Source organism: Coptis chinensis, chromosome 4 (assembly GCF_015680905.1).
Source record: "Coptis chinensis isolate HL-2020 chromosome 4, ASM1568090v1, whole genome shotgun sequence".
Classification (NCBI taxonomy): Eukaryota; Viridiplantae; Streptophyta; class Magnoliopsida; order Ranunculales; family Ranunculaceae; genus Coptis; species Coptis chinensis.
This window is the reverse complement of record NC_141459.1, coordinates 26,523,306-26,544,199: the sequence shown is the minus strand read 5'-3', so window position 1 is coordinate 26,544,199 and position 20,894 is coordinate 26,523,306. Positions and strand designations below refer to the sequence as shown.

The window sequence follows — 20,894 nt, the reverse complement described above, 5'->3', positions numbered from 1 at the left end:
CACAGTATACAATATTCACTCCCTGATAATATCAACTGTAACTTGTGTCCAAATAAGTTAGTAGGGAATGCTTACTGGGGTAGCTTATAGCTGACTATGGAATCAGGATACACTGGATACTGCAACGATAAACTTAATGAATTGCCAGTTTTTGAGAAAAAAACAGAAAAGAAAAGTTATTCTTACAAAATAGATAGGACTGGATGCTCTTCTGGCATGATTCTTGTAGGCATTGCTATGTAAAATTGTAAACGGCTTATTGGAAAACTGAAAATCAAGTTCAGCATTACGCAATGTAGGCTCCATTTGGGGGTATTTTGGTATTGATGCTTTGCAAGTTGTCCCTAAAGTCCTAAACCCTTTCGAATGCTAAAACCCTTTCCTATGGTATCCAGATATTAACACGTGTCAGTGTGACCAGTCAGAAGTCAGAATCTTATACACCTGAATACTAGACAAACATACAAACCGTTCTAATCATTGCTGTAATTAATTAATCAGACGGTTCAAACACTTTGATTATACCTTCATCTTTGAACAAATCAACGGTCCTTATTTTATGATCAAGCCCTAAAAAAGAGGCGGTTCAACAAAATCAGATAACGGCTCCTTTTTTTTAATTTCTACCACCTTTTTTTTCAAATTCAAAAACCAAAGAAGAGCAAAACGTAACAGAAACCGAAAGATCACAATCCTTTGATCATTATCTTTAAAACCACTTTCACCTCTCTTTCCACACTTCTACAAACAAACCTTCCCATCAATCGAACGAAACCCACCTTTTATTTCTTCCAGTTGAATTCATGCAAAGGGAAAATAGTAAGCCCCGTGTTTATAACTTGGATCTTTATCATCATCTTGAAACTCATTTTCTTTCTTTTTCCAAAAAACAAACTGTTTGTCTTGATTTTTTTTTTTCACTTTTTATTAGTTTACATGTGTTATTTTTGGTTTTTTTTTTTTTTTTTTTTCAGGTTAATTGGTGTTTGTTGATATATACTGCAATAAAGATGAATGATCTTATGACCAAGTCGTTTCTTAGTTACGTGGACTTGAAGAAACTAGCCATGAAAGATCTTGAAGCAGGGCCAGACATGGAAATAGGACAACTCGACCCGAGGGATGAAGAGAATCTTACTCAATTCTTTGAAGAAGTCAGTGCAGTAAAGACTGAGATGGAAGCGATTTCCACTCTACTTCTTGATCTTCAAGAATTAAACGAAGAGACGAAATCGACACACAGTGCTAAAGTCCTTCGAGGGTTAAGAGATCGAATGGATTCTAATATGGTTACTGTCCTTCGCAAGGCGAAGATCATTAAAGCAAGATTGGAATCTCTCGACCAGTCTAATGTAGCCAATAGAACTGTATCGATTGTTTATAGTGAAGGTAGTCCTGTTGATAGGACACGGATGTCGGTCACAAATGGTCTAAGAATTAAACTAAGAGACATGATGAATGATTTTCAGGCATTGAGAAACCGGATTGTTACAGAACATAAAGAAGGTCTGAAGAGGAGGTATTATAATGCTACTGGTAAAGTAGCAACTGATGAAGAGATTGATAAGTTGGTATCTGTGAATGGACAAGTTAAGGTGTTTGCTGGTCATACAGAATTGGATTTAGAGAATTTGGAGAGGCAGGAAGCAGTTAAGGAGATTCAAAGGAGTTTAACTGAGTTACACCAAGTTTTCCTTGATATGGCAGTGCTGGTTGATGCACAAGGTGAACAAATGGATGACATTGAACTCAATGTAGCCAATGCTAGAGTGTACATCAGTGGTGGTACTAATAGGCTTATTTCTGCTAATGCTATGAAGAAGAAAGGAGGGTATTTGGTGTACTGGATTTGGGCTGCTGTGGCTATCCTGCTTTTGATATGCATTATTAAGACTGCTACTTGACCGACTGAGGAACCATTAACTCTGCATCTATGTTAATTGGCGTAGTCGTGTTTCTGTTGATGGAGGCTTCGGTTTGCAGTAATTTGCTTTAGGTGAGATGGATGGGGGGAATAGCTTTATTGTTTTTTTGTCTATGGACTTAATTAGGTACAGTTCTAACAGAGCCAGTTAACTGTTTCAATACTTAGAGATAGCCAAGATAGGCCTTCATCAAAGTTTTTTTGCTGTTATCTATGAGGTGTTACTATCTGTGCCTAGGTAAATGTATATGAACTGATGTCACACTACTGCATGTGTTCAAGTAATTTCAATATTCATGTGTGGTATATATATATATTTTTTGTGAAGTGAGCAAGTTGTATTGATAATGTAAATATACAAAGTACATTTGCATATCGGTTTAGTAAGGGGGATTCATGTGTGGTATATAATTCGTTCTTCATTCTCGTTGAAACTTATTATGTGTGGGCCTGAAACAGACCTCAAAACAATCTCAAACAAATTTCTTCTTTCAATCAACATTAATTCCTGCAACTTTTGCAGATATAAATACAAGAGAAATCACAATTTAGCAATAAAAACTTGCACAAACAAATTCTTTATTTGTTCCGTTCTTCATAGGGTTCTTACTTCTAGCAAGGTGGTAAATCTTTTGGTGGTGGTAAAACAGATTGATTTGGTCCCGTTCCATCCTCCACAACGAAAGCCATCTTTAACCCCCAGCCTGTATGGAGTTCCAAATGACAGTGCATGAACCAAACACCTACACGATTAAGAATAAGGTCATCCATGAGTATTGTGCACGAATTTCAATTCAGCTGCAAGGTCATTAGATAACTAAAAGTGTTATGCGTAGTGAGTTAGTGAAGTATACCTGGATTATCAGCCGTGAATCTAATAGCTGTCCAACCACCTGTGGGAACTCCAACTGTATTTCTTTCTGGTGGATCAACCAAGTTAAACTTAGCTGCGTCTTTCGAAGCATTAAAGTTCCCAGTTCCCGTTCCAACAACAAAGAAGTTATAACCGTGAAGATGAAATGGATGGGACTCTACACTCAGAAGATTGGTGTCTTGTAGGACCAATTCAACCGTTGAATTGAAAACAACTTTACTGAGCCTAGTCCCTGCGGAGGTATGAAGATTGGCTGTAAGTGGTGCGCCAGTATAGTTAAATGGAGTAGGTGGACGATCAGGAAAGTCTGTTCTAAAAACACCCTTGATGTTTGAATAGTGAGCTTGGAGAAGACCAATCTGAGGCATCACAAAAGTGATGTTGTTTAAGGAAGCAGTGAGTTTTGTGCCATTTAGGCAAGTGCTGCATGGATTTTGTCCTAGACCAATTGTGTAGAAAAGATGCCGATCAACCTTGAGGGGAACATTTGCGGGGAATTGTTGAGAATTTAGACTCCTAAGCTTGCTGTTATAGCTCAACGCCAACTTTGTGTCATTAGGGGCAGGTAATGCGGGGAGAACTGGGATTACAGTGTTTGGGATTCCTCTGTATTGTAGTATGGCTGTGGCAGTTTTGTTGTCTACAGGAATTGGAACGTCCATGAATGTCCTGGTTGCCATGAAGTATCTGCCCGGATTTTGATTTGCTTTAACGAGAACATTGGTTGTCTGACCTGGTGCAATTAGTATAACTTGAGTGGTGAAGGGCTTAGTATACACTGCATCAATCTCTACCACTGTCATGTTGTGACCAGCGATAGAAAAGAACAACTCATCATTAAGTGCAGCATTGATGATTCTTAAGAGATATGTCTTGCCCTGTTCAACCTCCATTGCGAATGTATCTAAAACAAAGAAACATTCAAACACATTGGTTAGCATGTAATGCAATTATGCAAATTACTTGAGCTATTGTCTAGACTATAGAAGAGCACATGTTTTCTGTTTTGTCTAGACTATAGAAGAGCACATGTTTTCTGTTTACTTCTGGCAAAATTGAAGAGTATAAAATGAGAGTACAAGCAAAATATTTACGTTTCTCCGAGCATGGGAAGAGTGGTCCTGGCTTCCCGTTGATTGTATGTGCGTCAGACATTTGTGGTGGTAACCCCAACTTGTTCCCTTGGCTAACAAGTTGTTCTACGTCGTTGTTCCACCATTCCCCTGCAGAAAGCAAGAATATTTATTATCTCATATGATTGAGTAAGATGGAAATTTACGTGTCCCCTTTAAAATTTTTTTTTTTTGGTGTATAATTTATGAAAGATATTGCTTACCTAAGATAAGATTAGTTTCTCTGTATGGTTGTGGAAATGGGAAAGGGGTTCCTTGCTTTGGCATGAGAACAATTGCACCATAGACTGTTGCTCTTAACCATAAAATATGTGCATGCCACCACAGAGTTCCTCTTTGACCTGTTATATTAAATGCATAGGTGTAGCTCTGCCCAGTCTTGATTGGACATTGTGTTATATAAGCTGGTCCGTCGGCCCAGCCATTGCGAAACTGCTTCAATCCGTGCCTACAAAATAAAGAAGTGGATTATATCGATACTTTAGTGAGCAGTATGTGTATGCAAATGCAAGTACGCAGCACATGTCGTTGCATTGATCACAGTCGGAAGTAGTACCAGTGAATCGTTATGTTATATTGTGCATGGTTGGTAACATTGATGAGAACACTATCGCCTTCTCTGGCATAAATTGTAGGTCCTGGAAACATCCCATTTACAGTGACTATTGGTTTTGCATGGCACAACCTGCTCACATTCTTCACTTGAACCTGATAGTCACAAAATATACAATGGTCAGCAGAAAGCAGAATATAAATAAATCACAATGCAAGCAAATGCACCTAAATTGAATAGTCCCACTCACGTCGAACTGGTACTTCTTAATAGCTGCTTCAGCTGGAATGGAAAAGAAGGCTACAAAGCCCAAGATGAGAAAGAAAGAACCTAAACACAAACCACCTTGTCTAGCCATTTTCAGGTCTTTGGTAGACTTGGTGATTTACTTGCTACTGTTTGTGATATGAGAATGGAGGTGTTTATGCTGTGGTTATATATGAATTTTATCACGGTTAGAGTAAGCTATCAGTTTGTTAAAGGAGAAGGAATGGTGACATGGTGCTGTTATTTGGTAGCTTAGTGGATGTGAATAGAATGCAAGGCAAAGGCACTGAGCATAAGAGGAAATCTTTAAGAAGAGTTGAGATAATTTGAGAAGCATAAGTTTGAAAATAGTAGGAATTGTGCATGAGAGATACATAAGACCAAACCAAACCACTTGAACTTCACCGTTAAGGAAAAGGTATAGTTTTGTTTATATATATTGAAGTGTGTAGTAAAATATAAGGATTTATCTTTGAGGACAACAAATATATAGAAGTTACTTCTAAGCTTTTGTGGCTTCTATATTAGCTCATTGGTTATTTTGCTTATGAAGATTAGTATGGTTCTTTGTTCTTATATAAGTGTTTCCGGGGATCAAACAGTGCCTCCGATCATCCATTCTCTCATAAGGAAATGCAGAAATAATACAATCAGCTTTTCTTGACCCAGGCATCGAAATTGTGCAAGATACTTTTTGAGCTACCTAACTCATACAATCAAATTTAGTATTAAGGGTCCCTTCTTTTTCCCCTGTATATAGTCTTCTAAGGAGGCAACTTGTCTTGCCATCTTAGTTCAACAAATCTATAATGGTTTTAAAGAATTTGAGCTGCTTCCTCAAGTCTGATTATACATACTGAAAATCAGACCTTAATATTAAAATTTAAGATATTAGTTTGACAAAAATGAAATATTGTAATCTTTAAGATTTGGCTAATGGTATAGGTTGGGGTCGGCCTTAATCCCACTCAACTTTAAAAAAACAAAATGAAATATTTTCTCAAGGCATTGTGTGCTGAATCGAAATCCGGGTTCAATTGTACAATTTAGCTTGAGATTCAGCTTGAGATTACCTTTATTAAGATGACTCATGAGTGTACAACATCAAGAATAGATTGGATATATAATATATGCAACATATTTGAACCAAAAAGTTTGAAATAATGAATAAACAGAGTATAAACATCTGAAGTGATCTTTCAAGTCTCAACCATATAAATGAAATAAGACCTGTTATTCTACTGATTCACATCAGCCGTCTAAGCAATAACTGCAGATCTCCTCTTGAAATGGGTAGGTACAGGCCAAAGCCAGCCTCGACCACCAATCATATCTTTGGTCAAAAAAGGTGCAGCTTCGGCCATTTGACCCTTCCTGAAACATCAGCTCCTGGGCCGGAGCACTTGTATTCCGCATAAAACACGGAGCTGTATGTAGCAACAATTAACACAAAACATCAGAGTGTAGACATTGTTAATGAAACATGATAAATCTATATATTATAACCTGACCGATGGATAGGTAGGTTCGAATGTGGCTAGGATATAGTTACCTTTGTTTACTAGGATCGTTCCAGTCATCCCATCCTTGAGGTAATATAGCATTCAACATAGATGTCATAACAAATATCACTCTAGAATAAGCACCCCATGGCCTTCCCATAACTGTAGTCCCTATGCCGGTAATCCTACATCCCAAGAAGGTGTAGCCAGTGTTCTGTGCTTCCGACACCCGGCGCTGTGCGGTAATAGCACCTGTGTCTTGTGCAACTGAATGCAGATGGCATTTCTGCAGCAACAGAAAAATAGAACTGTTGTTACTTTAGGTCACAATGTAACAGGCAAGGTATGCGACTGACCGATGGTCTTCTGGAGATGGAAGACTTACTTCGTAAAGAGAAGCTGCATTTCCAAATATGAAGTCAGTTGCTCCTTCATCGTAGCAATTGTTGAAGTAGTGCCTTCCCACATCATCAAGGAGAGTGTCTTGATAAGACAGGATTCGGCATCCATAAAATGCTGCTCTATCTCCTGATACTCTCAATGCTACCGCTTTCTCACCCGGCCCAAATGTATTCTGTAAGCAATATTCGTGTCATTCCACGAAAAATCATTACCTTGGTTCCATAAAGTAAAGAAACTTATCACTTTAATCTCTGAGTACACTTGCGAACCGTGATTGACATAAGATGCAATGGGTCCATAATAGTCCAATGATCAAATTCAGAAAGAATGCTTCTCTAGTTATAAAAAAATAAAAATTATGAATTAAAGACAGGTTTTGACAAGGGAGTGGATATCCGATCTTCATTTCTACACATGTTTTGTGCATGATCGAGACTTGAGCGATCACCTCACCATGGAGAAATCAACATTGTCTTATATAGTTAAAGATAAAAGACAAGAATCATGAGGAAGCATGGCACATTACAGATTGGGCCTTTTCCGCAGATTCAATTTTGGGCACAACCGTTGGGCCTAATTTCAAACACAAATCCAATAACGGTACCCAGATACAACTGCGCATGTTACCCAGCCCGTTATATACTGAGATCAGAGGCTCAGAGCGGGGCTCAATATTTGGAGTGAGATAACTGAGAATTTCAAAAATGAATACAACCATTAATCATCATGTATAGGTCCTGAACTCCTGATTGCGGCATGTTTGCAATATTTTTTTTGGTTATGTTCCAACTAACTATAGAATTGAAGTGACAGACTTGATTCTACATTTACTATAAATAAAGGGACAAGGTTGCTATGGTGTACCTGAATTGTGAGAAATCTTTCAACAAAGTCATCAGCCAAAACAGAGAAAGTTGGAGTCTCAAATATTTCCCCTCCATTGCTCAATGTTATAATAGTCGTAGTCGCATTTGATCCACTAATTGTTATGAAAGGCTTATCAGCGGGAACAGAAATTTTTTCACTGCAAATCACAAATTAAGAATGAAAAATAATAGAAGTGTTGAGAAGCTAGCATCAGATGTATCATGTATATCAGTTATTAAAAAGAAGTACAAGCCCACAGTCCACAGATAAAAATATACAAAAGCTCATGATGGTGTACTGAGTTTGAGATGAAAGAGAGACCTGTAAACTCCTGCCTTAACCCATATAAAGAATAATTCTGAGTTGTTCGAAGGAATAGAATCAATGGCATCTTGTATTGTCTTGTAATCCCCTTTCCGGACTGATCAACTCTTATAAGAATTGCTGTAGACATATCTGTTGGACTTGCACGAGACATGACTATATATGAACAACAAAGTAACAAACACAAAGAAGTAATACGATTATGAATTTCTCATCATTCGATCAATTACCCATGTGTATTTATACTAGTTTGTGCGTCTCAATGAATGTGATGGATAACTCTTTTGAAAACAAAATGAAGAAATGAAGCAAATTCCTACATTAGAGACATTGTCATATTATATGCCTACCCTGATGTAGGTCAACCATAGAAATTGAAGCCTGCTTTCTTCAAAGTAAAGGTGAGGCATGAGTAACTTCACGTAAGCATGCATGTAGTTTTGACAAAGGAGGCATGTAGCTTCTTATTTACTTCACTTAAAGAACTTCATTTGAATTGTTCTTGTGATACAGTACATTATTAGCAAGAACTGTAATTTTAAATTGATGATCGATCACGTCCACTTATACATAAGCCTCCTAGCTTGTACCAGACCGACAATTTTATCTGATAATCACGTTAATGTACAAATTTTGGGGCTAAACCCGGCCTTTGGATTAGAGAGATTTCAGAGCTAGCTTTTACTTCTAAAGCTCGATCATTTAGAGAAGGAGCGGCCTAATTCATGTATATGTAATAGGCATGACTATTGTATGCAGCAAGCAAATAATGGCATCAAGTTCGCTTGTTGGACACCATATCGTACCTTTATAAATGGTATTAGATTGGTTTAAGTTGTGCTTTTTAATTTGTCAACAACGATCTCCAATTCAACAATACATCCAAAAATCAGCTCACTATAATTTTTAATTTCGCAAAGCTGAGATTTTTAGTATGCAAGCAAAACTGCTAATGTGTGGTTCGTCCTCTATAAGCAACCGTATTATAGGACAGTTGTGTTGAACCATGTTGAACACCACAAATTGAACACGAGATTGTTTTTATTCAAATAAGAATACATTTACAACATTGAGATAAAATTACAAGTCTGTTGCCTCTTTGTCAAGGGATCGATTGATCCATTGAAAATGAAAGAAGAAGTTGAAAATGATGAATATCAATATATAACTAACACAAACACACGAGTTAAAATGGTCTATACATTATTTGAAAAAACAAATTTTCTTTTACTAATTTCCATCAGCCGATTGAGCAATAACTCCGGATCTTTTCTTGAAATGGGTGGGTGAAGGTCTAAGCCAATCTAGACCGCCGATCATATCTTTTGTCATGAAAGGCGCAGCTTCGGCCTCTGAAAGGGTGCGTGACCAATTGACCCTTCTGGAAACATCAGCTCCTGGTCCATAGCACTTGTATTGCGCATAAAACACAGTTCTGTAACAACAATTTACAAAAGCAAGACTGTTGAGTGAGTACATGCAGTTAATATGAATGCAATTCACTGGCTTGTTGATACCAGATTTGGTGCATCATATGGTATGGCCAACTGAGGATGAATCATTAAACGCTGTAGGAACTTTTACCTACACAAAGTAGAAATCTGGGATTAGTTTGGGCGTACCTATGATTGCTAGGCTCGCCCCAGTCATCCCATCCTTGAGGAAGTACAGCACTAGACATGAAACTCATAATAAACACCACCCTAGAATAAGGACCCCATGGCCTTCCTAAGATGGCAGTCCCTACGCCAGTGATCCTACAACCCAAGAAGGTAAATCCCGTGTCCTGTGCTTCCGATACCCTGCGTTGTGCAGTGATAGCACTTGATCCTTTTGCAAGGGAATGCACATGACATTTCTGCAGGAATGAACGCAAACAGAAACAACGTTAGTTTTGTGTTGTGCACTAAATACAGTTGTAGTAAGATATTGAGTTGGTAAAGGCTTCCAATCTGGATGGAAAACTGACTTCGTAAAGGGAAGCTGCCTCTCCAAATATGAAGTCAGTCTCTCCTTGGATATAACAGTTGCTGTAGTAATGCCTCCCTACGTCATCAAGTAGCGTGTCTTGATAGGAAAGGATCATGCAGCCGTAGAATGCCGCTCTATCTCCTGATACCCTCAATGCGACCGCTCTTTTGCTAGGCCCAAATGTATTCTGTAAACACGATGCCATTGATATTATACAGTTGAATATAATATATCAAGTAATACATGAAATGGGATCGACTTGCTGATACTTGTGTTTTATTAGCCTTCTAAGTTTATATTTTTGTACTTTTATGGCTTAGAAGCATGCTCTGTTGGTCGATGTCCTTTAATGCTGCTTCTCTAATAAGAATAACCCTGAATGCAGGCCTTCATCTGCCAAAGGGACTCATCTCTTCAGAGTAAACTAGCTAGTGGAGGATCTGGAGTGTCAGAGTGTGCTAGGCACCAGAGAAGGTATATTGTCTTAGGCACTGGTGTCTAAGTCAGAGTACAAGATAGTGAGACTGTTGGTTGCCATGCATGAGTGATTTTTTGCTTTACACAAAATTTCCGATTTTACTAGTTTGTCCCTCAGTCATGACTAGAAAGGAAATAAAAAGGAAACGGAAACAAAACAAAAAATAGGAATCAAAATATGAAAAACACGATGGATGCATTAAGAACAAACTAACAAGAAGATGATATTATTGTTATTAACATGTTTTTGCGGGAAGAAAATGAAGAAGAAATACACACGTTTGCTGGTTTATTCCACTTTATATTTTTTTTATTTCTTATTTTTATTTCCTTTATGAGAGACAAACTAGTAAAATTGGGAATTTTGAAGATTTTGTTAGGGTTGTAACTTCCCTCTTTTTGTGGAAAAGTGTATGGCTCAAAATTTCCTTGGAGCGCTTGGAGGAACCAACGCTGGGAGCAAAAATCACTCGCCATGCATGGCCCAAAATGGTTCTATTTCCTAGAGGTAAAAATGGTTTTATTTCCTACAAACATCACTTCATAAACTGATAGATCAATGCAGGGCAGTAGACACAAGTCATAGCCTGAGGAAAATATACAAATTTTGAACTTGGACGTGCACGGTTGTTTAAGTTTCCTATAGTAGACTATCATGTTTACATCCTGAATTTCTGAAAGTCAAATCTGTGGAAACTCTAGGTTATATGAAAAAAGATAACCAACTTAACATACTTGATTTTAATTTAACGAAAAACGATACAAAGTTGCCAAGGAATACCCGAACAGTTAGGAGTCTGCCAACGAAGTCATCAGCCAATACAGAGAACGTTGGACTCTCGTATATCTCCCCACCATCGCTCCATGTTATTATGGTTGTACCTGGTTTTGATCCGCTGATTGTTATGAAGGGCTTATCAGCAGGGACAACAATCTTTTCCCTGCAATTTCCCCGTAGAAGAAAAACTCTAGTAAATTTCAAGATATCAAAAGCATCATAAGTGTGACGTAAATTAACCTAAACCAATTCAAAGTTATGTAAACAACTAAAATTATAACAAGACTTAAGAGTGACCTGTAAACTCCTGGCTTAACCCATATAAAGATTAGCTCTGTATTATTAGAAGGGACAGAATCAATGGCGTCTTGTACCTTCTTAAAATCGCCTTTACCCGACTGATCAACTCTTATGAGAATTGCCGTAGACATATCTGATGGACCTGCATGCGTAATGACTATAAAAGAACACAAGCCTAGTGCAGCAACCAAGAAAAGAACATAAGTATGAATCCTCATTGTCCCAAAATGCATGTGTTTTTGCACTTGTTTGTCTCTATGAAACTGAAGGATAAGCTTATTAAATTGAATGAAATGAAGCAAATCTGTACAAAATGCACTATGAACTAGAAAGATTGAGACCTTATTATATGTCCACATCCTAATGAAGGTTAACTAAATGAAAGCCGTTTTCTTCAGAGTGAAGTTGAAAGGTTTAGCAAGTTCACGTAAGCATGTATGCATAGTATTGACAAATGAGCGTGTAACTTCTTAGGTACTTTAAGCAGTTTGAAATTTTCTATTGTGGTAGAGTACATATAGGAACCAAATTTCCTACTTCAATGTTTAAAAGTGATTAATTAGATAACCTCCTTGTATCTAATAGGCCGAATAGTGTGATCACGCTACAATAATTAATCAAACTTAATTAGCTCATATTTGAAGCGTGAAGATGAAGGACATTTGGGCTTCTTGAAAATTAAGCCTAGGGAACATCGTAGACTTTGTAGTTGTACGTTTAAGCCTTGGCCTGATTCACTTTTGATAACCAAATAATCAAGTGAGAGGAACGAACGTTCTGGCCGAAAGAGTATGTGGCCAAAATGCGATTTGATTGGTTTCTGTCTGTTTGTCTGTCTTCATTTTTCTTCTCTTCGTCCCCCTCTCCTTCTCCACTCTCCACTCTCCACGCCCTCCTCCCTCTTCCTCTCTCTCTCCAATTCTCCATCTCCAGTTTTCCGATTCTCCACCACTCTCCCCACTGCTATGGAGTATACTAGTATATTGACGGGCTCTAACAAAAATACTTAAGATTCTACGGGTTACGGGCTTATAAACGGGCTAACAAAACAGGATGAAGCCCAACTTATTATATTTTAGGCCCATTCATTACTCTCTCTGCTGAGTGCTGACCAAAACACCAATTTTTTTTTTTCCGTATGTTTTCTAACCCTCCATAACTCTCATAACTCATTACTATATATTTTCTTATTTCTTATTATTATTATTATTTTTCTCGAATTCCTATTACTATTGCACTGCATAACATAATAACATAAACTTTTGGTCCTTCTAGAAGATCATATGCAAGTAACTAATTTCAACTTTAGGGTTTGATTGCATATCTGAAAATTGACCGAAATTTGAGATGGCACTAAAGTTTTTAAACAAAAAAGGATGGCACACGGGTAGTTTAAGAAACATAGAGAATGTATGGAAGGCGGAGCAAAAACACGATGCGGAACAGAAGAAGTTAGAAGAGCTTAGGAAACAGATTGGAGAAGAGAGGGAACGTGCTGAGTTTCGTCTTTTACAGGAACAAGCTGGCCTTGTTCCTAAACAAGAGAGGTTGGATTTTTTATATGATTCGGGGTTGGCTGTTGGGAAAGGGAGTTCTGACGGGTTTAAGGCGTTGGAGGCGGTACCACCCAAGAATGATGAGGATACCGGGCCGAGTAATGCTCCCGGGGCTTTGTTTGATGAGAGGCCACAGTCTTCCAATGATGCGTGGAGGAAACTACATTCGGATCCTTTGCTTTTGATTAGGCAGAGGGAGCAGGAGGCGATTGCTAGGATTAAGAATAATCCGATTCAGATGGCGAGTATTAGGAAGTCGGTCAAAGGGAAGGAGAAGAAGCATAAAGAGAAGAAAGAGAAACGTAAGAAGCATAGTCATAGCTCGAAGCGTGATGCGTCTTCAGAGGAAGATTCTGCTAGTGAGAGAGGAGAAAGAAAAAGGAGAAGTCGCCATTTACAAGATGATTCTGCTAGTGAGGGAGAAGAAAGAAGAAGGAGAAGTCACCGTTCAGAAGAAGTTGATGCTCTTAGGGGAAGTCGCCGTTCAGAAGAATATGATGCTAACAATAGATTAGAAAAAAATAGGGAAAGTCGCTGTTCAGAAGTTTATGATGCTAGCAAGGGAGTAGAAAGAAGTAGGGGAAGTCATCGTTCAGAAAGGTATGATGCTAGCAAGGGAGTAGAAAGAAGTAGGGGAAGTCATCGTTCAGAAGGGTATGATGCTAGCAAGGGAGTAGAAATAAGTAGGGGAAGCCATCGTTCAGAAGCGTATGATGTTAGCAAGGGAGTAGAAAGAAAAAGGAGAAGTTACCATCACAGTAGTCGAAACAATGAACCCTATTCACATAATCGTAGGACAGACTCTGAAACTGAAGAGAATAAGAAGAGGAGCTATGAGAATTCAAGGGATGAAAGGCATTCAACCCAGATAATGGAAGCACCTATGGGAAACAATGAGAGGTCACACCAAAGGCCACAAAGGACTGTCACTAAGCTTTCTGAGGAAGAGAAGGCTGCTCGGTTGAGGGAGATGGAAATGGATGCTGAGTTGCATGAACAGCAGAGGTGGAAACGCCTAAAAACTGCATCAGAGAATGATGCCCGGGAGGCAAGTCAGGCCAACTCACGTAGTGGTTCGAATTTTTTGGATGCTGCTCAGAAGAGTGTATTTGGAGCTGAGAAAGGAGGGAGTTCCACAATCGAGGAGAGTGTTCGTCGCAGAAAATACTATTCACAAGGACAATCAGAAGCTTATGAAGGCAATGCATTCAGACGGTGATCTTGCTAAAATATTATCAGAACCTGTTTGTATTTCAAGTGTTGCAGGACTGGCTGTGCTTAATGATGGAATCAGTAGTGTACTGCTGTTTTGGGTTGGCTGCAGAAGCTCTAGAGCTTGTAATTCAAGTTAAAAAGGTTGAGGAGCCAACTAAGCTTGGCCATATATGTGGGTTATGTATGCTCGTTTGTTATGTTTTGGTTGTTTTATGGAACATCTGATGTGTAAAGGATTCTGCATTGTAGCAGTTAATATTCATCTGTAGATTCATTTGTGGTTTTGGAGGAGATGTGAGGATTTAAATAAAGTTAATTTGAGTTATAATTCAGTGCTTAAGGCTTCCAAAGCCATAAAGATATCTGGTTTATAGGATCTCTGTGCAGCAATCATGTCATTTTTGGTAGGGCAATGTGGAAAGATGTTGCTCCCTTTTCTGATATCATTGAAGCAGGTACTTGCCTTCTTGTCTTTCACCTTTTTAACAGTTGCATTTTAATCCCTGTAGTATGTTTATTGTTCTATTTACATAGTATAGTATGTATGTGAGATGTGGTGGACTGTCCGTTATATACTTCTATCTGTTCGAATGGTGTAACCTGAATCAGTTCTTAAGCTTTATTAGTATCACGTGAATTATTTGTAAAAAGTTATCTGGTAGATGAGATCCCAAAATTTTGTTTTGAAGTTATAATAAAGAAAAGGAATGGTTAAATTCACATTTGTTGTTTTTGTGATCCTTGGTAAATTCTATTTTCTTTTCTCATTTTCAGAGGTGCTTCTTCTGCAAATAAAAACTTAACCGGAAAAAAAAGGAAAAAGAGAAGAAAATTAAAAGATGTGGAGAAAAAAGGGAGATCAAGTGAATCTTTTCCTTGAATAGTGCAAACTGATCTTATTATAGTGAAACTACAACCATTTGATGTCGTGATGATAGGAAATTTGTTTGGGCTTGATTTCATTAGGATTGATTATTATTCTTAGTTTGATTTTGTTGGGGTTTGAGGTCGCCTCTTATATAATACCATGCCATTATAATTCAACGTATAGGCCGCCTCTCCCTAGACTTGAACCTTGTATGTGGAGTTGGCTCTGGCACCAAATGTTTAGTAACCAGTCAATACTCTTCAGAAGCCTGCTGTTAAGGAGCAGAAAGCTATACCTAACCTATGATCCTAAGATATATTTTAGACGTAAGATACATGAATGAAATTGTGGATGTTGTAGTGGAGGCTGTGGAGCTGTGGAGGTAATATCAACTTTCTGTGGCGATCGACTTACTTAATTTGGTGGGCTTAATTGGTTTAATTGTGGATGTAGTAGTATTTTGGGACTGCAGTTAGAAAATTGCAGGGATCTTCATTAGGGATTAGTGGTATGCTGGCATTAAGCCGTCAAGTTTAAATATTTGATATCAGGTTAGGGTGTTTCGCTGTTTCAGCACACTAGAGTGGCCTGTAAATGCTCTCTTTGAAAAAGTTGAATAAATATTGATGTTGATAATCCCCCACCCTATATACACAAATGCACACAGATAAATGGAAGGGAACAAAGAAACAGAATAGCTAATTCTAATTAAGATCATGAACTCGTCCTGTAGGTTGCATTTTCATTTATGTGCATAGGGAGTCCTATTGACCAAATCTGGCTGCTTTCTACTTTTCAAATTGTTTTACATTTATGTAAAGCTCCATCATTATGATAATATTTAGTGCCAGTAAGGTTCTTGTTAGTTACAATTGTTTTGGGAAATCTTTTTTATTTAAAATGGCGTACAACACATGTAACAAGAAAGCTGTTCTCATCCCCCAAAATGAGCTCGGTAGCAGAAAATGAATAGAACTCACTAGGGTGAAGGATAGAACTTATTATTATGTACTTGTGGCAATTAAATCCAAGTAGCCATTGCATACTTCTTAGTTGTGGTGTTGAATTTTGCTTGTTGTTTAATCCTCATTCCCGTTTTCTCTTCCCTTTTGTTTTCCTTTGCACTGATAGCGACAGCCATGACGACGAGGTTTATCAGGGTTGGCAGGATCTGAGTCACTGGTTTCTAAGAAAAGGCCTCTGAGGCACCGTCGTTTGACTGTGGGCTCGTATGTGAGCTTTTCAGACTTGGTTATGTTGAAATCAGCTTTCTGTGCCTCAACAGACTCTGTCTTTCTCTCTGAGTGTATAGACTCTTTCGGATTCTGATAGTAAGCCATGTGAACTCCAGGACGTCCTTCATTAAGTGAACTGTTCAAGATGATTGAATTATTGACACTTTGGGTATTGCTGTTGATATATATCATGCTTTCTGTTTCTTCCCTGGTTTTAGGATCTTCTTTAAACCTTCGCTTGGAGATACTCTCTCCATCAGTGGTGGCTTCAGAAATATCCCCGCTGAGCTTATACCCCCTGTGAATGGGGATCGAGCTTTCTCTTTTTGCTGACTCAGAACCCAAATGCATGGATGCTCCTTTATTATCTCCAGCGAGGGTGATAACACTTACTGATTGCTCATCGGTGGTTTTTTCTTGGTGGTCAACTGACATCTTATGGACAAACCTTGAAATGTCATCCCCGATCTCTCTACGAAGGTCAGAATGCTCCCCTTGGGTCCCTGAAGATCGTGGGTAATTCCTGTCATTTTGTGGTATGGGAATTATAGGATTTTTTTGTTTTTCTGAAGCAGCTGTGGCGAACATAGCCTGCGGCGTTTCTTCTTCAGATACATCCAACTGGCCTTTGGGTTGAACGTTGGACCCTGAAGCGTTTAGAAGTTCGGTTATTTTCCTTTGCTTTCTTGCCTCTTCAGCTGGGGGTGTTGGCTTGTCAACCTTTTTTTCTGGTTTCCGCTTTGGGTTTTCCGCTTCTTTTTCTTCTGTGTTTGTCTCTGGTGTAGGATGTTTACTAGGATCAATAGGAAGAACAGGATAACCTGTTGTTCGCTTTATTGTCAGGTCTTGGTCATGATTTTGTTCAGCTGAGCTTTGTGTCATCTTTGGATATGCACTTGGTGGTTCAAATCTCTCTGCTCGAGTTTGAGCCCTCTTAGTGGATGCAAGTTCAGTTTGAAAAATTGATGAACTTTGTGGTGATGAGGAATCAGGGATTGCCTTAGTTGTTTGTTGTAATTGGGGTGCTGGAAGCAATGGTGATTGTTGTTGAGAGATTTTTATGGTTTCAGCCTCCACTTGAGAAGCCAGCCAAAATGGAGATGATGGGGGTTCCGAGGATGTTTTACGAGCTATTTGTGAGGCTGCGCGTAGTGGAGATGGGGCCTGAGATGCTTGTTGGGGCTGTGTGGTAGTGAGAGATGGTGATGTGGGGAGAGAGGATGTCTGAGTTGTTATTTGTGGTTTAGACGTTTGAGATGGTGATGTGGGGAGAGAGGATGTCTGAGTTGTTATTTGTGGTTTAGACGTTTGAGATGGAGGTGGTGTCTGTGATGCAACTAGTGATTTTGTAGTTACTAGAGATGGAGATGGGGGATGAGAACCAGTCTTTGCTGGTATTTTAGGTTGGGAAAGAGCTGTCCTAGATGGTGATGAGGGCTGAGAAGACACTCGGGATTGAGGGTCTGTTTGAGTTGGTGGTGGTGGCTGAGGTTGTGCTTCTGTAGGGACTTGAGGTTGTGCTTCTGTAGGGACTTGAGGTTGGGATAGAGCTGTTTGAGATGGTGTTGATGGCTGAGAGGCTATTCGAGCTGTCCTATTTGGTGAGGGAGGCTGAGACTCACTTATACGTGTAGCCTGAGGTTGTGCTTCTGTAGGGACTTGAGGTTGAGATGGTGTTGATGGCTGAGAGGCCGTTCGAGCTGTTCTATTTGGTGAGGGAGGCTGAGACTCACTTATACGCGTAGCCTGAGGTTGAGAAGGGACTTGTTTCGCTGGTGATGGTATTCGAGATGCTGTCCGGGCTGGAGATGGAGGCCGAGACTCGGCCCTTGTTGGGGTTTGGGGTTGTGAAGAGGGACGTGGAGGAGCTACTCCTGGAGGCCGAAATGGAGGCCGGGTTGATGTGGTGGGCTGAGTTGTTTGCTGTTGTGTAGGAGGTCGTGGGGCAATTGGTGCTGTGTTAGTGAGCCAGGGAAGACGGAAAAGGCGGAATGGCTGCCTTCCTGATTGTTCTGCCATGGCTAATCAAGAAAGTTATTCGGGATACAAGTAAAGAATTGTCGTGGATCTGTTACCCAAATGAGAAGACATCAAATCTTTTGGATGTATATAAAGGTTCGCGTGGATACTTTAAATTCCTGAATGGTTTTGAGGTTAGTTTTCTTTTGAAATGTGATATTCTCTGCTACCTGCCTTCTTAGGCAGGTCTAGCATCTAAATTTCGTAGCATTGACAATTTCTGCTGTTAGGCGGGTTTCCCATATATCCAAATAAAGAGATTATCCATCGATTTTTTAAAAAAGCAAGAAATGCGGCTCAAGCCCTTGGTTCTAACTCGGTTGAGTATAAAATTCTTCCCATCGACCCATATCACATAATCTCTCTATTATTTAGGTCTCGTTAAATAACTTTCCTGTTTCAAAAAAAGAGATAAAATATGGTCTGTTTTTATTTCCCATTTTATCTTATTTCTTTTTTAACCTTTTTGGAATTGGAAATTTTCCGACTATATGTAAATGTATTTTTATATATATATATATATATATATATATATATATATATATATATATATATATATATATATATATATATATTTTGCTTAGTCATTGAAACTATAAAAACTTAAATTTACATAGTAACTTTTGGGATTGAAAATTTCCCAACACCTGACAGAATATATATAAATGTATTTTTACAGTCATATATATGTAAAACTATATTTATATAGTCATTGGAGCTATGAAAACTTAAATTTACATAGTAACTTTTGAGATTGAAAATTTTCTGACGACACCAGACAGAATATAAATTTAAATTTTCTTATGAAAAAAAATTTCATATGAAAATTTAAATTTAAATAGGTTAAGAAGACTGTAATTTTATATTGTCATATGTAAATACAAATTTACATAGGATGATGTCAGTCCGGTTTGTCCTTCAGCCGAAATTATAAGTAAAGATTGATAACGTCAGCTCGATTTTCACAGGGGTATTTTGGTCTGTTTTGGCTTTGATGTTATGTTTTAAATAATAGGGAGATTTTATGTATTTGTTCGCTTATAAGGGGGTTTTTGTGCAACCATTTAAGTACCAGGGAGATTAAACCCATTGTCTGTTTTTTAAAGAGAAGGGTGGCTAGACATTCTTTTGAAAAGGCAGTTAAACAAAAGTCCATCCAGTATCAAATCTACTATTCACATTTAATTAAGTGATACTGACCAACATAATGTGAAATACAGTACAAATGTGAATACATACAATACATACATATTTTGGAAATTTCACGGCCTTTTGGTAAGGGTGGAATTCGAGCTAATCAAGCTGAGCTTTACCATTCTCAAGCTCGGCTTGTTTATTAAGCGAGCTTTGAAAAAAGCTCAAACTTGACTCATATAATATATGAACGAGCCAAGCTGAGCCCGAGTAATTTGCTTATCGAGCCGAGCTTTATCAAGCTCATTTGTTATATGAGCTATAATATAAGCTCAAGCTTGGCTCATTTATTAAATGAACGAGTTCGAACCGAGTTAAATGAGCTGAGCCCGAGCCGCTCGGCTCAAATTCCACCCTACCTTTTGGGACACAACCTCACCCTGTGCTCGGTCACAGGCGCCCTGAATGGTGTGCATGCCAAAGCCCACCTGGCTTAGGTTCGTCATAATTTATGGCAATTCAGTGTATTGGGCCTGGGGGCCCAACAAACGCTCTTAAAATTTTCTGATTGAGTGCATGCCATTTATTCATTCCAAAGATTCTGGTGCTGGGCGTTTAAACGCCTATTAATCGCCGCATAAGCGCTATGCGCCCCTCGACCGATCCGATCAAGAAAAATTTTAGAGGTCTGAGCAGGTGCCATAAAACGGGCGATTTTTTTCCATTTAATCGGCGATTAATCGGAAAATCGGTATAAAAAAAGCGCCGATTAATAGGTTTACAGATTTTGTTTGTTTGTTTTTTAAATTTAAGTCCACACAAAAGCCCAAAAAAGAAAAACCCACGACTCTATATATTGAAAACGTTTAGCTTCACCGAGAAAAAATAATCAAAATCGTAAAAAGTGAAAAACCACAAAAAAAAAAAACTCTCTTAGGCCAGCTAGCACTCCACCACTAAAGCTTGTAGTTTTTTGACTTTATTTTGTTTTAGGTTGTTATATCACTTATATGTGATATATGTATTATAGGTTAACTAAGAGCATCTCTAGGTGGACGCATTCTTAGTCGCATCCTTCAAATTTGAAGGAATGCGTCGGAATTTCCCGAAATTTCATCTCTAGGTGGTCGCATTTGTGGTCGCATTACCTGCTTGTTCGCAAATTTGGCAATTTGGATGCGGATGCGGAGCGACATTGGTAATGTCGCACGCCATTGCAAATGTCGCCCCACTTTTTTTTTTTTGACTTTGACCCGGCCTGCCACGCCCGGTGGTATCGCCGTCAAGCACACCACCCTAATATCGCGAGGGTTTTTTTTTTTTTTTTACTTTTGGAATAGTTGCGCGCCACTCTTAATGTCGCGTGGGTTGTTTTGGAATTGTATATGGGCGACACCACCAGCCATTAGTATTTGGCGCGACAAGATTGAAATGGCGCTACGACAATCGGTGATCGGGCGCCAGGTGGAGTCTACCATGAAATTTGCGGTCGAAA

General features: G+C 38.7%; 6 protein-coding genes across 6 annotated transcripts; 2 read left to right on the top strand and 4 right to left on the bottom strand.

Annotated features, from left to right (window-relative positions):
- Positions 1–470: 470 nt before the first annotated feature.
- SYP112 (syntaxin of plants 112) lies at positions 471–2,255 on the top strand. Its single transcript, XM_086607759.1, has 2 exons — positions 471–819; positions 975–2,255. Exon 2 carries the CDS (start codon positions 1,011–1,013, stop codon positions 1,902–1,904), a length of 894 nt encoding a protein of 297 aa, XP_086463885.1. The 5' UTR covers positions 471–819; positions 975–1,010; the 3' UTR covers positions 1,905–2,255.
- Positions 942–5,038, bottom strand: LAC11 (laccase 11). Its single transcript, XM_086607758.1, has 6 exons — positions 4,735–5,038; positions 4,488–4,639; positions 4,135–4,379; positions 3,893–4,021; positions 2,779–3,702; positions 942–2,667 (listed from the first exon to the last, which is right to left on the bottom strand). Exons 1-6 carry the CDS (start codon positions 4,840–4,842, stop codon positions 2,537–2,539), a joined length of 1,689 nt encoding a protein of 562 aa, XP_086463884.1. The 5' UTR covers positions 4,843–5,038; the 3' UTR covers positions 942–2,536.
- A 972-nt stretch (positions 5,039–6,010) lies between these two features.
- On the bottom strand, positions 6,011–8,000 carry LOC147502944 (putative pectinesterase 11). The gene is given in 7 exon segments (XM_086604662.1): positions 6,011–6,111; positions 6,114–6,178; positions 6,304–6,539; positions 6,639–6,827; positions 7,520–7,679; positions 7,844–7,937; positions 7,940–8,000. Coding segments are annotated over 7 exon segments (906 nt in total).
- Positions 8,001–8,876: 876 nt separating this feature from the next.
- Positions 8,877–11,653, bottom strand: LOC147502943 (putative pectinesterase 11). Its single transcript, XM_086603928.1, has 5 exons — positions 11,370–11,653; positions 11,076–11,235; positions 9,816–10,004; positions 9,469–9,704; positions 8,877–9,281 (listed from the first exon to the last, which is right to left on the bottom strand). Exons 1-5 carry the CDS (start codon positions 11,603–11,605, stop codon positions 9,077–9,079), a joined length of 1,026 nt encoding a protein of 341 aa, XP_086460054.1. The 5' UTR covers positions 11,606–11,653; the 3' UTR covers positions 8,877–9,076.
- Positions 11,654–12,680: 1,027 nt separating this feature from the next.
- Positions 12,681–18,536, bottom strand: LOC147502941 (uncharacterized). Its single transcript, XM_086607756.1, has one exon. It carries the CDS (start codon positions 18,263–18,265, stop codon positions 16,091–16,093), a length of 2,175 nt encoding a protein of 724 aa, XP_086463882.1. The 5' UTR covers positions 18,266–18,536; the 3' UTR covers positions 12,681–16,090.
- On the top strand, positions 12,720–14,471 carry LOC147502942 (uncharacterized). The gene has a single exon (XM_086607757.1). The coding sequence runs from the start codon at positions 12,720–12,722 to the stop codon at positions 14,145–14,147; it is 1,428 nt and encodes a 475-aa protein (XP_086463883.1). The 3' UTR covers positions 14,148–14,471.
- Positions 18,537–20,894: the final 2,358 nt, after the last annotated feature.

Bases quoted from the DNA above. Each gene is read 5' to 3' on its own strand.
- SYP112 (XM_086607759.1), top strand. From the start codon at position 1,011: ATGAATGATCTTATGACCAAGTCGTTTCTTAGTTACGTGGACTTGAAG.
- LAC11 (XM_086607758.1), bottom strand. From the start codon at position 4,842: ATGGCTAGACAAGGTGGTTTGTGTTTAGGTTCTTTCTTTCTCATCTTG. The intron at 4,640-4,734 runs GTGAGTGGGACT...TGTGACTATCAG, and splicing joins TTAAGAAGTACCAGTTCGAC to GTTCAAGTGAAGAATGTGAG. The intron at 4,380-4,487 runs GTACTACTTCCG...TTTATTTTGTAG, and splicing joins TATAACATAACGATTCACTG to GCACGGATTGAAGCAGTTTC.
- LOC147502943 (XM_086603928.1), bottom strand. From the start codon at position 11,605: ATGCATTTTGGGACAATGAGGATTCATACTTATGTTCTTTTCTTGGTT. The intron at 11,236-11,369 runs GTCACTCTTAAG...GGGAAATTGCAG, and splicing joins GTTAAGCCAGGAGTTTACAG to GGAAAAGATTGTTGTCCCTG. The intron at 9,705-9,815 runs GTCAGTTTTCCA...TCATTCCTGCAG, and splicing joins AGGCAGCTTCCCTTTACGAA to AAATGTCATGTGCATTCCCT.
- LOC147502942 (XM_086607757.1), top strand. From the start codon at position 12,720: ATGGCACTAAAGTTTTTAAACAAAAAAGGATGGCACACGGGTAGTTTA.
- LOC147502941 (XM_086607756.1), bottom strand. From the start codon at position 18,265: ATGGCAGAACAATCAGGAAGGCAGCCATTCCGCCTTTTCCGTCTTCCC.